The 15,714-nt window shown below is 27.4% G+C and overlaps 1 protein-coding gene and 1 long non-coding RNA gene across 2 annotated transcripts; both read right to left on the bottom strand.

The window, feature by feature from the left end:
* Positions 1–3,404: 3,404 nt before the first annotated feature.
* Positions 3,405–5,693, bottom strand: LOC117933785 (transcription factor MYB114-like). The gene is made up of 3 exons (XM_034855359.1): positions 5,391–5,693; positions 5,137–5,266; positions 3,405–3,952 (listed from the first exon to the last, which is right to left on the bottom strand). Exons 1-3 carry the CDS (start codon positions 5,506–5,508, stop codon positions 3,682–3,684), a joined length of 519 nt encoding a protein of 172 aa, XP_034711250.1. The 5' UTR covers positions 5,509–5,693; the 3' UTR covers positions 3,405–3,681.
* Positions 5,694–11,189: 5,496 nt separating this feature from the next.
* On the bottom strand, positions 11,190–11,907 carry LOC117925150. The gene is made up of 2 exons (XR_004652955.1): positions 11,595–11,907; positions 11,190–11,475 (listed from the first exon to the last, which is right to left on the bottom strand). It is a non-coding gene; the product is annotated as an uncharacterized LOC117925150 (long non-coding RNA).
* Positions 11,908–15,714: the final 3,807 nt, after the last annotated feature.

Raw genomic sequence — 15,714 nt, 5'->3', positions numbered from 1 at the left:
ACTTGAAAATTTTTATTATTCAAATATTAGAAATGTTAAAAACGCTTTTTAGAATAATTAAAAAACAAACTTTTAAAGTGTGTTTAACAATGATTCTGTGAAGTGTTTTTTATTTTTTTTTTCTAACATTTGAAATTTTTTATTTTTTAAGTATTGAAAATGTTATAAACACTTCTGAAAATCATTATCAAACGTAATCTTAAAATGTGTTTAATAGTGTAATTATAGGAAACATTTTTAGTATTTTCAATATATGAATTTTTTTTTATTTTTCAAGTATTATAAAAGTTATGAATATTTCCTAAAATTAATAGCAAACAAAATCTTAGGATATGTTGGGTAGTGATTTAAAAAAAAAAACTTTTAACCATTTGAACAATTGAATAATAAAAAATTTCAAATATTAAAAACGCTTCTTAAAATTACTATCAAACTAACTCTCACTTTTTTTTTTTTTTTTAATCTTTCCAAATAACTGTGATATTAAATAGTTTTTAAAACAAAGTTTAAAAAAATATGATAAAACAAACTCATATTTTTATAAATTGATTAAATATAATTGTTACTTGCTATTTAAAAACTGTTCCTATTTTCACTTTGTTTTTAAAAAATTGTTTTTTTTTAAATAATGACCGAATAATGTTGAAAAATTTTAAAAATAATTTTCTATTTTTAAAATTTTAAAACTATCAAACAAGCTGTTATATTCAATTCAATGATAAACAAATTTAATTATAATAATGAATAAATGGATTTTTAAAAAGAAGAGCTACAGGGCGGAAACGCTGAAAAAGACCCCCATATGAAAGGCATATTATGTACGAACAAAATTTGTCAAAGCAGTACAGTAAACAAAAGAAGACAGCACCTCGGCCAAGCACGTGATTTCGTTGAAAAATAAATAAATAAATAAATAAATCTAATTCCAGCTCCTCTGCGGCCTTTTCAATGTGCTTTGCCGTTTCTTGGAAGTCCCGCGACGGTCCAACTCATGAATCCTTCCAAAAATCTAGACTTATCCTCCAGTTTTATGTAAAATTAAGCTTAATTTTTTAATAATATATATTATAGTTGATTTCAATTTAAAAACTTTTCAGTATTAATTTCAAGGTTAATGTCTATGTTACAGTAATTTACATATTTTAATATGAAATTAGAAGCATGTTTGACAGTGATTTCAAAAAGCACTTTTAATTTAAAAAACATTTTTGTAAAAACAAATGATGTTTAATAAAATTAATAAAATATTTTAAAAAATCTGAAAATTTATTTATAGTGTTAAAAAATTATTTATAATATTTTTTTAAAGAAGTAATAGATGATTCTTTTAAAAGTATGTTAAGAGAAAACACTTTTATTAAAAATATTTCAAATAAAAACGTCGATATATGTATCTTAACTTAATAAAGAAAAAAAAAAGAAATAACAATAAGTTTAAACTTAAACTCAGTTCTTGATAGATTAAATATTTAGATGAATTTATATCTTAATATGATATTAAAATCTTATTTACTACCATCTCTTAGATGAGCTTGAAAACCTATATGTTTTTTTTTTTTTTTTAAATGCATGGTAATTACCTTGTTTCTATTTTTCACAATATATAAATTAGTTATGTAAGAGAATTTGGATTTTCTGTTCTTAGGATTTGTCTGTTCTTTTTCTTTCCTGCCTTGTACTCTTCTCATGATCCAAATCTATTATTAGACTTCACTTAAAGTACAAAAAGTACTAAGAAAAAGAAAAAAAAAGGAGAAAAAAAAATATGTAGATTCAATTTTTTTATATTTGATTTATCATCTCATATTGTATAAAAGAAAATCACATGCAATAGTAATTAATTGAAAAATCATATATTTTCAAATTATTTATTCTCTGAGCCTAAGAAGAAAAAGGAAAAAAAATATATTTGAGAAAGCATATGAGAGAAAATTATTAATTAGTGGTAACTATTTTTTAAAATAGTTTCTTTTTTTTTTTTCCAAAAAAAAAAGGGAAAACTTGTTGGATAATCAAGAAATAAAAACAACTTTTTATTCTTACAAACAATAAGTAGAGTATTATCATATAATATTTTTTTTAGTTGTTTTTATTTAGTTTTTTAAGGTTGTTTTAATTTATGATTAAAAACAAAGCATTTTATATAAAAATTATTTTTGAAACATATTTTAAAATATATGAAACATGTCAAAAATATTTTCGGATTTCAATAAACTTTTGTTCTATAAAAAAAATTAAAAAATAATTTTTAAATTTATTTTCAAAAACTATTGTTTAAAAGTATTTTGGAAAACATTTTTAAAGACTAATGATGAAAATATTGATAATTACAAATATATCGGCACTTGAATTTTACAAATATATTGGAGAATACCGACGGATATTTTGACATAAAATATTGATAGACCAAAAATTAATTAAAACTTATGAAAATATAAGAAAGATTCTTTATTTCAAAGTATAATATATATTTTAAAGTTGTTTTATTGAAGAAATTGATATATGTATGATATGATTTACAATATTAAATTTAATTATATAGTGTCAATTGATAAGAAATGTGAATTTTATAAATGTACATTCATTATGAAGTTAAATTATTACAAATATACTAATTATATGATTCAAATATATTATTATATTAAGTTAATTAAATTATTACAAAGATACTAATTATGTGACTAAAATATATTACTATGTTAAGTTAATTTACTTACCACAATTGAAAATATATTAATTAATTATAAAAATATGCTAATTTAAATTATATGCTATACTAATTTAAAAATGTATTAAGTTAATTTATTCTCAATATACTATTATTACATTTGAATATCAAAATAAAATAAAATAAAATTATTAATTTAAAACTAAATTATTGCAAATGTACTGTGATTTAAATATATTTATGATTTTTATTTAAAAATATTGGTATATTTTAATATAAAATAATTTTATTAAAAAATATAGATAATTTTATTTATGATTTTATATTTGTTTTATATTTAATTAGTGTACAAAATAAATTATAAGATAAATAAAATTAACTTATTTATAATAATTTAATTTTTTAATGATTTTTCACCAATATATCTCTGAAATTTATTTTTTCTCATTTAGGGTGATATTTTACTTATATCACCGATTACTTATATATCATTGATATTTATCGATATTTTTGTCAAACGATACATCTTACTTATATATCATATCTACTTTCTTCGATATTTACGATATATTTCAATATTTTTATCCTTGTCCATGACATAGTTTTACTTTACTCTAGTTTTTAGTTTTATTTTATTTTTCTTAGTATGTTCCTTCTCACCTACTTTCCCTCGAAATCCTTGAAGATCTAAACCAGCTTCAATGTTTTCTTGTCAAAAAGAAATATACAAATGTTATAGTTGGATTTGGAGCAGTTTTAGAGAAAAGAGGAAAAAGAGTTCAATTGTTTAATGACAAGTCACAAGCCATCCAGAGCATCCACAAAAATAAAAAACAGCTTGGGTCGCGTGCTGAGATACAAAAACAGTGTACTTGGATGCTTGGAATGCAAGAATAACTTCAATTATTTAAGCAACAATTTCTACAATAACGTCCATGTCATGCTTCCCACATGTTATACATATATCATCTTCTTCAAGCTCCAGCTCCAGCTCCAACTCCATCTCCTCTCCTTCACTGCCAAACAAAGTTTTCCTTGTATTCTGCCTCTGACAGCAGTCTCCTCCAGAATGCTACAGTATCTTCCTCTTCCTCTTTTCCTTGTTTTCGCTCTGAAGCTGATCCCATTCTCTCAGCATCCATGGCTGAGCTCTGAGTCCTATGCTTCACTGGTACTGAATTTTTGTTTGTCTCTGATGCTATCTTCTTGCTCAAGTAAGATTTCCAGTAGTTCTTTATTTCATTTGGTGTTCTCCCTGGAATCCTTCCTGCAATCATACTCCATCTGTTCAACAGTACCCAACAACCTGTTAGAATCTTTTCACCCTATATATACCATCCCATGCAGAAGTGTATATATATACACACACAAAAAAACCTCACAAGAAAATAAGACTTAAAAGTTGGGGAAAAAATTTCTAATACAAAACTTCAGAAGAAAATGAGACCTACAAGTTGGGGAAAAAAATTTCTAATGCAAGTCATAACTCTATGGAAATTAAGCTAGCTTCAAGGGAACTTACAAGAAGATTAAGATATGTTGTTAACTTGTTCGCACTTATTGTTTTGTTTGTTTTTTTCCTTTAACAAATGAAAAGAAAAATAGTGAAAAAAACCAAGAACTCCAAAGCTATGGTCATGTCTTTCTCTTAGTTCTCGAAATGTCAAACCCTATCTCCATTCAAAGGATTGAAAATTGTTATAGGAAAGATGAGAAATTATCAAAAATTTTATTTAGCTAATTTTTATCTCTGAATTAAACAACACCAACTGTAAAAACCATTGTTCTGGTGTCCATTCTTCTTGTCGAATTAAGCTAAAAAAATCTCAAGAAAACTTATAAGATGATTAGGATCATATCATTATTTCACCCAAAAACAAAATTCAAGAAAGCTTGAAAATTTGTAGAAACCCTAACTTGCTCACCCTCAAGAAAGATTTTTGCTCTTCTTTAAACCAAAGATAATAAGAAAGCTTGAAAGTATGTCAAGATCTCTGTGTTAACCTGCCAGCAAACTTCGAACCTCATGAAGATATATCTCTATTTTAACTAAAATGATTACCCTAAAGCACTTGGATATCTTTCATGCATGATGTTGTAGTCTAAGTTTTTACACTTCATTTTTATAGTTTGATATCATATGTTAAATCCTTTTATTACATACTTATAAGTATTTAGCTAGAAGATAAATTTGATTAAACATATGTACAAGATTTGGATGAAAAATAAAACAATTAAGGTAGCTAGAGGAAAAAAAAAAAAAAATCTTTTGGTGTAAAAGATTTAATTTCATCAATCTTTGCCTTTGGTCTTACTATCTATCAAGGCTATGGCTTCAAAATTGACTCTCATGTTCTTGCTTTCTTTTCAATATAATATTAGGGTTTGAGATGGATATCCTCCAAACTGCTACACCAAAACTCAGAGAAGATCATGGAAGAAGGGAGATGCTTGATCAATCTACATGCCTGTTGCCCAAGAGTCGATGTAGTCTCATGATCAGATCATCCTCATCAGCCCCAAAGTTGCCGCGCTTGATATTAGGTCGAAGATAATTCAACCATCTTAACCTGCAACTCTTGCGACACCGGCGAAGCCCTACCCAAATCAAAGGCAGTATTCATGTTGTAATATGAGAAAAAGGAGAGAAACCCTGATGATCATAATTAATGAATATTGGAAAGCCAAGATTTATAACATGTGGGTAACAATATTAACATGCCTGATTTTGCAGCGATGTGCTTCCAGTTCTCTTCTCCAAACTCCTTAACATATTTCCTGAGTAAGCTGTCTTCTTCTTGTGTCCAACACCCCTTTCTAAGTGCAGTTGGACAACCCATCGTCTTCCTTTATGGCCTGCTCTCTCTCTTCCTCTCTCTCTCTGATCTTCAGTCACAAAACAATACGGGTATCCATTACCACTACCATATATTTACAAATGCTGACTGTGACAGAGATATTTGTTTTCTTGATTGGGTGAATGTCTGGGTATTTCTCCATTGCCTCTCCCCTCAGTCCCCACACTCTGAATTCGAAAAAGAAAAAGAATATATATATATATATTAAAACAAAGCTAGAAAAAGTTAGTTGAGGAATCGAGAAATTATCATGCAAGGACAATGCAAACCAACGGTGGGAAAGCCTCAGTTTCAGGATCTCGCAGCTATCATCATCTCTACTGTGCTCTTACCAGCAAGTCTTACCACCCAAGTCCAAATCATATTCTCCCACAATTCATCACCCTTTGACCCTATATACATATAAAATGAGAAATTAATTATTCTTTTTGTATTTTAATGCATATAATATGATTAAAAAATATTTATCGTTTTATATATGTACTTTTAATCTAAGATAATAATCCAACATATATTATCTTGGAATTTACACCATACTACTTTTAACACGATAGTATATACAATTTTAATTATCTATAAGGGATTTATGTATATTTTTTATTTTTTTTAAACCCATGCACCAACATATATGTATATATATTTTTTCCCTTACCTTCTGAAGTTATAATTATTATCAGTTTCTGTTAAGCTACAAAATGGTATATAAAATCTTAAAATCTTTTAAATGATTTAATTTTTTTATTTGACAAGAAAAAAGATTTTAATTTCAGTAGGCAAAGTTTCAAAATGGCTAGTCCACCATGTCAGGATTAAATCTCCTCCCAAAGATGCAGCAGATGACGATAGACATGGCCAGACCGGACGGCCCGGCACGGTCCGGCACGACTTTCATTATCGATCCCACAGTTCCCGCTGGCCATGTGGTACATGTGCCCTTTTTTTTATTATCATTATTAATATTATATTTATTTTCTGTGGTATTCAGCCCACAGACCCAGAACGTACGGTGCCCGTGATGAGCCAATAGTGACACTTGAATCGGCGTTTCAGACTCACCCATGTTCCGTGCATGTGTTTTGTATTACTTTCTACATTGAAAGAAACAGGGCATGTACGTGTAATTAAAACTGTTAATTTTATATAAAAATTATACTATTATAAACCGAATGTCATTATAGTCGGTTAACTTATGCATTGGTTTTCTCGTGTTTGATTTTATAATAAAAATTATCAAAACAAAATCAAATATTATTAAAATTAGATAAAAATTTATATAATTTTAAATTATTTATTTTTTAAAAATAACTTATTTATTTTAAATCTGTTTTTTATTTTCTTTATCTTAAATAAAATATCTCAAGTAAATATGGATAGAAAACAAAACAAAAATATGGTAAAGAATAAGTGTCATGTACTTTTCTATGTTAGAAAATAACAGCTTCTATATTAATGTAGTGGTGTTACGCTTATGGTAGTACAATGAAAATGTGAAGTAAGGATAGGCCTCAAGATGGTCAGTGAAATTCTCTGAAATACCATGAAAAACAACAGTAAATGATGGAGTGAGGATGAACTTGCACAGGGGGAACGCTATATAAGTATGTACTTTTTTTAACCTTATAAACGTATTTTAAAGCTGAGAGGATTCATTTGGGTCAAAAGCGAGTAATATATATACGATTGGAAGTAAGTCGTTATAATTGGTATCAAAACCAATCTTCGATCTTGGTATGAGAGTTTGTTTGGCCCCGTAGGGGTGTTCGTCTGTTTAGCCTCACAATCCTATGGGACACAACGTCCTCGTTGTATCTGCATGAGGGTGTTTGTGACATACCCCATATTGGATAGGAAGGAAAGTTCCTAACGCTATATAAGTATGAACATTTCTTAATCCTGTAAACTCGTTTTAAGGCCACGAGGGTCCATTTAGATCCAAAACGGACAATATTTATATGGTTGAAAGGGTTGAAAGGGAGTCATTACATAACCATTTTGTCATTAGAGCTATACCCATATTTTAAAAATATTAAAAACGTTCATTGAAATTACTAATGAGTAATTAAATGATAATTAAAGGGTCAAATATATTAATTATTTTTTCCTTTTCTTAGTATTTTTTAAAACTACAATGTTAATTTTATTTGAATCATGGAAAGTTGAAGAGAGCTACGAGAAAAAAATATTTAAAAAAATTAAAACATCACCACTTAATGAAAATTTTCATACATGTTTTTCTAAAATATTTTCTTATTTCCCATTTTACAGAAAAAATAATTAAGTATTATCATTCTTCTTATATTTGCATCTTCTTCCCAACCCTATAATAGAATCTAATGTTTAATTTTTTTATCAAATAGAAAAAAAATCAAAATATTTTTTTTATTTAATTAAAAATAATTTATTGATATCAATCAATATAACTAAATTAAATTTATTGATATTAATAATAAGTTCACTTTACTTATATAAGTTGATATCAATACATTATTTTTATTCTAATAAAAAAAACTAAATATTTTTATCCTTTTTATTTATTTAAAAAAACAAACTTTTTTTTTTATCATTTTCCTTCCCATGTAACCCTTTAATGACCAAACCTATGCTATAGGTGACATTCTCTTTCTTTTCCCTTTTTAAATTTCTTTAATTTTTTTATTAAATCGTATACCTCACTCTATTTCAAATCCGGATGATTCCAACTTTCAAGTTTCAACTAAGAATAAAAGTTAAAAGTTAAAATTTAAAATTTTTTATTGAGATTAATATCACAAAAAAAAAAAACCAAGATCGTACCAAAGAAAAAAAAAATCATGTTCCCAATTTCCCATGCCTAGTCTTAAAAAGGAAAGAACAATAAAGAAAGAGCATACAAGGATACAACTCACACGGCAGGCCGAAGCATCCACAGACAGCACAGAATTCAAACCATTGAAAGTTTGGTGGCATCCAACTCAACACTGTTGCATTCCATTTCCCAACATTTATTATTATTATTATTATTGGTGTCACCATTAAAGAAATCCAGCGGACAATTTAATAATTATAATGACAATAAATATTGTTTGATCAGAAAACTATTTTTTTTTCAAAAAATAAAAATTGAGTTTTTAAATTTTTTTAAATTTTTTTATTTGTTTTTTAAGAATTATTTTTAAAAATAATACAAATATAAAAAATGATTTAAAATAAAATACTACCCATAAAAAATATTTTTAAAATATATTTTAAAGATTAAAAATATTTTAGATTCTCCAAATAACTTTTGTTTTATAAAATAATAGAAAATAATTTTTAAAATTTGTTCTTAAAAATTGTTTTAATAAGCCATTATTAAACAAATCTTAAAATTTTTCTATTTCTCCTTGTTCTTTAAAATATTTTAAACTGATTACTGTACCTAACTGTTTTAGCTAGTTTTTAATTTTCAACAATACTTCCATTTTTTGTTCTTTTAAAGCTAAATTAGATGTTAATAAAAGAATTAAGATTTTATTTAGCAACCCTTTTTTAATTAGGTTTTCTCTCTTGAGAATGAAATTTTTTTTCTAATTTTAAAATCGATTTGATAATTTTGCAATAAAAATTAATTTTTTGAAAATTTATTCAGAAAATGTTTTTTTTTTTTATTATTTGTAGTCTTTCAAACAATAACTAAAAATATTTTTTTATTATTATTCGTGTAAGCCCATAAAATTATTTTGTATATTTTATGAGGGAATGACACTGCAGCCACATGCGTCTCGAAGTCAACAGCAGTTTTTGTCGGTGTGACACCACCGTCATTGATCACATGCAAAACCCTAGAGTTGAAGACCTCGGTCTCTTCTAAGTTCTAACTAACAAATCCAAAACCAAATTTAATAGAACTGACTCTTCGTTGATGTGACTTCTTCCTAAAAAGACGAATCATAGAAAATATTAAAAATAATAAAATATTATACAGAATTAAATTTTAAAAAAATATAATTTCTTTTAATAAAAATCTATTCATCCCCTTTATTTTGAAATTTAAATCATTTCAATTTAAAAATAAACAATATAACACACTTTATATCATCGATTCGTAATCTAACCTATTTATAATAACAATATGTACAAATGGTGAGACTTATATTAAAAAACTAGCATTGATTTGTTTCTCTTTCTGATGGATTGAACGTTCTCCCATCAATGATATGCAGAAGTTAGGGTTGTACTATATTATTATAATGAAGGTTACCAACTTATTTTTTGTTGACCAATACCACTGATAATTAAGGTTTTCGAAATTATTTTAATTAATTAAAAAAGTAAAATTTATTTACATAACAAATAAATTATATGATAGCCTAATAAGTGTTTATATATATACATGGAGAAAGTTTGGTGGCCACCAGCTAAGTGAATAAAGGTTGTTGCAGTTCGATACTTATCTTTTCAACATGGAAAAGAAATAAAGAATAGATCCAGCGATGGACATTTTTTTTGTCTCCACTGTAAGCTTTGTTTTGAGTACCCCAAAAATTCAGGTGCTAGGCCCCCAGGGCTGCTACTAAAGCCAAGGGAAAGAGAAGGTTTTTTTTTTGGTAAATCTTTTGTGATTTCCACGTCTTGGGAGAAGCACAATAATTTTTGTTGTGAATCAAGAAAAGAGTCAACATATTGCAGACCAAGTTGAGATCTTGCATTGAATATTTAAATTTAATGAAGGAGAATAATATTTTTTTTAAAGAAATAATTAAACTAATAAAAAGTGCACGAATTATATATACAAAGTGAAAAGCAAATGGAAGGAAAAGATAGAAAGTAAAGTTAGAGAAGAAAAAAAAAACACACACACACACACATGGGCCATAATATCAATCCTAGGTTTACTACTATTAATTTTGTAAAACTCCAAAAACTATTAGGAATTGATTAGGTTGCTTCTAATTATGTTGATATCCTTCCTCAACCATCAATCATGTGAAAATGATCATTTTTCGTACAAGTTTCTTTCTATTTGTGAATTCGAGTTTATTTGATATTAATTTTAGAAAACATTTTAAAATTTTCTAATATTTGAAAACAACTCTCTTGATATAAATTTTTAAATGCTATAAATATAAGAAATGTTTTTTAAGACCATATATTACAAAACAAATTCTTAATCATGCAATACAGTTAATATTTGACATCAAATCAAGACTTAGTAACTATAATTATAATATGAAAAATACTAAGTTACAACGATAGTATCTACTAAATTTTAAATTTGGATCATTGAATATATATGCTGTGACTTAAATCATTAAACAAAGATACAAATAAATGAGACTAAAAATATAGAAGTATAAGAAAATGAGATTATGATATAAATTATGAACTTGAAAATATATATATGATATCATTTAATTGATAGTATCTTTTTGAAATATATGATATTAATTGGTAGTATCTTTTTTAAACCTAAAAAAAAAAAAAAAAAGTACCATTCACAACCATAAATGAACCCTTGTACCATTCATTTATTAACACAATCACACACAATAAAAAAAAAGAAGAAAAATAGTAAGTTTTAATCAATATGATTTCTATGTCTACAAAACTAACCAATACGTAAGAATCTATTAATCAAACAAAAATAGAAAGGTTATAATGACTAAGGTTTATTTTCTCTTGTCAATTGCAGTCATACACTAAGATTGATTTACTTCAAATCCACCATCATTTTCATTTTTTCACAACCATTCATTGCATACATTTAAGCATGATCTCATCACATCAATGAGGCATATTCATCTTATTACAAGGTAGTATTTTAGTATATTACATATGATGTCTTATACACTAAGTACATTTTTTTTTGTTAAAACTTTTTTTTTTCTATCCAAAATGTTCGGATACCTAGTCAACTGAGGATGGATTCCCCCCTTAGATATGACAAAGAAAGCTCTCGCTCCAGTACTGGAATCTGGGCCTTATGCTTCCCTACTCAAAGATGTCCGGACGGGTTGTCCGAACACACCATCCGAAACCTAAGTCAGATGTTAAGAAAAATGGAAACCTTTGGGGAGAGAGAGATATAGAGAGTGGGTATGAGAACTTACAGTGTCCCCAAAGGTTTTCATTCTCCTTAATGTCTGACTTAAGCTTCGGAGGGTGTGTCTGAACAACCCGTTCGAACAACTTTGTGCAGGGAAGCATAAGGGCCCAGATTTCAGTACCGGAGCGGGAGCTTTCTCTGTCACGTCTAAGGGAGGAATCTATCATCTGTTGACCAGATATCAACAATCATCATCATCATCTTCAACCAGCAATATCTCCTCTCTATGGCTAGCTCTACCTTCCCCCTCTCCAGATCATGTTTTTGTTTTGAAGACAACTCAAAGTAGTTGATCACCTCCCCATGTGTCAAAGTCATGTCTTGAAAATACACCCTCATTTTGTTGTGTGTTTAGTTGGTGTTTGATGTGCATTTTTATTTTTATTTTTATCATACTATGATCTATGCCTACTATTCATTATTTATTTATATTTTATTAATTTCTTTAAGTCATTTTATATGGTCTTTTTGTTTTAATTAATTATACAAAAATAAACTCAATGCTCCAGTCGGGTTCCCTGTAAAGATAGGTTGAAGGTTACGTGAGCTTTCTATATGCATACATAGGTTGAAATTTTGGTGGCAACGAACTGAATGAGAAAAGATTGTTGCACTCCCGTTCCTAGCTTTCCAATCATGGAAAGGAACCAATCATAACAGACTTCTTGTCTTTACCTCAACAATTTTTTTTTTTACTCTTACTCAAAATAATAATGGATTCTGAAGAAAGAATTCAAAAGAAGATGAGGTGTACGTATCAGAAAATAAAAGAGATTCATACGGGTGTGAGAACTGCATGTAGGGTATATATGGTAATGGAACCATGCGTCCACTGCTGATAAATTGATAATTATGAGTTTCAATTTACATATTTTCTCAAGTTAATTATTTACATTCATGCTTATATTCGTACTTTAAATTATATAATAATTCGTATGTAATATGCAATTTGCATGCAGCATTTGTTTGGTCAACTTGCATGATTTAGAAACATGTTTTATGATTCATATAATTTAGAAATATATACATATATATATTACATTTTTTTGGTATGAAAATTATTGAAATTATTGATTTTTTTAAAAAAAATAAAATTCCTGCTTACATTTCTGTTTTTTTTTTTTTTTTTTTTTTTTTTATACTAATTATCTAAATTATTGAAGAAAAAGGATTTTTTTTATAAAAAAAAATCCCATTTTTGAGGTCTCCAAGTTGGAGGACTTGGGAGTACAAAAGAAGAAAAGCAAGGGAATTATTCAAGGAAAAACCATTCAAAATGTCCATATCAAGATCCAAATCATCCAGCCCTTGAATCATCTCCAACCTGCTGCAGTATCTTTTTGTTCTCCGCTCTCACACTACTTTCCCAATATTCTGCCTCTGACAAAAGTCTCCGATTCTATATCTTCATCTTCCTCATCTCCTCCTCCTCTCCTTCTCATCATTATTATTTGGTTGAACAAGAAGCTTGCACCCAACACAACCATTGGTGAAAGGGTGTTCAAAAGTATTTAAGTCTTTCTAGATCATTATTGTATGTCCAAATTGTGCAGGAGAGGAAAATTACCCAAAAGGACTATTTTGAGCTTTTTACTTTAGCTATAGTAAGAAATTCTAGTTCAATAATCTTCAAACTGTGGATGATTATTCTGATTGATATTTCTTTGCCTTTTGAGATTGTTCAATCTGATTCATACTTTTTTGCCAACTCAAATAAGTGAGCGAAATCAATCCTTAATTTAGATAAACTTGCAATATTAATAGATAATAGATTTTAAGCATGCATATATATATATATATATATATATATATATGATAAAATATCTTCACTATTGGCAATATGCATCAACAGGTCTAATATGTATCCATATGTTAATTGAGAAATTTTTTACGGGAAAAAATTCAATCAATAATGATATTATTAGGAAATTATACATGTAGCAATAATTCAAAAATAGAGTAAAAATAAAACATTAAGTAAAAATAGTTACATGGTAAAAGCCTCAGAATTACGAGAAAACCTCTATGAAATAAGATTGAAAAATTGTCCATTATAAAGATAAAATTGCAACTTTTCTTTTAATCAGAAAGAGAAAATATAAAAAAATTCCAAAAAAATAGAAGACATTTTAGAATGAATAGTGTAGGTGTAGGGGTAGGGCTTCATTTTATAACATAAGAAAGTTCTCCTTTTGTTTCATTGTGATGTGGGATGATTTCAACCTTAATATATGCTTATTAAATATCAAGATCCCTATTATATTTGGATAGTGGATATATATATATATATATTTTACCTTGAAAATTGATTGGAGAAAATGAAAAAAGTGAAAACACTTATTTAATATTTTCAGATTTTTAGTGAATCATTTCTAAAAAGTTGAAAATAAAGAAATGAGTAAAATCATATAAAAGACCTTGTGAAACCTATAAGAAGGAATATGAACATTATAAATATAGATCAAATATTATTTTAGAATTATAATATAAGAATTATAAATTATTACAAATGGATATAGTTATATCATATGTTAATTGATTTTAGTGGATTTATTACAAGTATATTATAATATTTTATTACATGATTTTAAAATAAAAAAAATAAAAATAAATGTAATATAACAATAACAATGTGGCATAATGTGTATAATACATAGATGTAAGCTTTCTATATACATAGGCAGAAAGGTTGGTGGCAACAAACTATATATATATATAGATGTAAGCTTTCTTATACATAGGTAGAAAGGTTGGTGGCAACAAACTAATGAATAGTTAACGTTGTGCAGTCCTATTTCCAACAGTCCAATCATGGAAAGGAACAATTAATAACAGACTTGTTTTCTTCACTTCAATCATCTTCAACCTGCTGAATTATTCTGCCTCTGACAGAAGTCTCCTCCAGAATGTTCATAATTTTCACCTGCAGTTGTGAAGTGTAACTATTTCAAACTTGTATAATTGATATTTTTCTTTGTACTTCAGTTTTTTTCTTTGTGTGTATGTTAGTATTATTATTATTAAATAAGTTTAGGGTGTAAAATGTTATATTTTAATAAATTTAAAGAGTAAAGATTAAGTTTTGAATGTGAGAGAACACGTCAAAGGTTGAAAGGATAAAATATATCTGATCCTTCTTCTTCTTCTTCTTCTTCTTCTTTTTTTTCTGTTACTTTACTCTTGCTGCAATTTTGCTTGAAAACCAATTGTATTTGATTTAAAGAAAATTTTTAGGTTTTCGGGAATAAAAATATGCATTCTATTTTTATTTTAAATACTCTTTTTGATATGAGGGTATGATATAAACCTAAAATGGAAGATACTTTCCATTATTTTGAAATTAAAAAATGAAAACATATTTAATAAATATTAGATTTTAAATTATTGTTTTCTTTTCAAAATTTCGCCCAAAAGTCCAGGAAGAAATTGGGTTTATGAAGTGAGATAAAAGAAATTAGACCAGAAAGAAAAAATAAAAGAAATGAATTATTTAAGCAAAGCAATCTAAAATGTCCACATCATGAAGCAAATCATCCAGCCCCTGAAACAAGTCGTCATCATCTTCTTCGTGTTCAACCTGCTATATCTCTTTGTTTTTCACTCTCAAATCAAGTTCCCTATATTCTCCCTCTAACAAAAGTCTCCTCCAGAATGATACTGTATCTTCTTCTTCCTCATCTCCTTGTTTTTGTTCTGGGCAGGTCTCAAACTCACTTCCCAATGTCTCAGAATGCACGGCTGAAGTACAGGTGTTATGTTTCACCAAGGCTGCACTTTTGTCGGCCTCTGATTGAATCTTCTTGCTCAAGTAAGTGTTCCAATAGTTTTTAATGTCATTGGATGTTCTTCCTGGAATCCTTCCTGCAATTAGAGTCCATCTGAACCCCAACAACCCATTCACAACCTGTTAGAAACATCCCTCTTCCCATCCTTTTATATATATAACTTTCTCTTTCCAAAAACATAAAATAGATTATTTTCTTTAGAAAAAGTGATGATTACTATTTTTTACATGTAAACTAGGGTCAAGGTTCTCGTGATATCACTGAAATAATCAAATTGGAATTCTAAGCTATCTCACCAAATATAAATGGCAACGGTGTGGGTCCGGGACGGGTCGTCCC

The sequence above is a fragment of the Vitis riparia genome, chromosome 1, assembly GCF_004353265.1.
Source record: "Vitis riparia cultivar Riparia Gloire de Montpellier isolate 1030 chromosome 1, EGFV_Vit.rip_1.0, whole genome shotgun sequence".
NCBI classification, from domain to species: domain Eukaryota; kingdom Viridiplantae; phylum Streptophyta; class Magnoliopsida; order Vitales; family Vitaceae; genus Vitis; species Vitis riparia.
Note: the sequence above shows the minus strand (reverse complement) of the source record. Positions and strands in the feature narration are given on the sequence as shown.

Bases quoted from the DNA above. Each gene is read 5' to 3' on its own strand.
- LOC117933785 (XM_034855359.1), bottom strand. From the start codon at position 5,508: ATGGGTTGTCCAACTGCACTTAGAAAGGGGTGTTGGACACAAGAAGAA. The intron at 5,267-5,390 runs GCATGTTAATAT...TGATTTGGGTAG, and splicing joins GCACATCGCTGCAAAATCAG to GGCTTCGCCGGTGTCGCAAG. The intron at 3,953-5,136 runs GCATGTAGATTG...ACTGTTGAACAG, and splicing joins CATCGACTCTTGGGCAACAG to ATGGAGTATGATTGCAGGAA.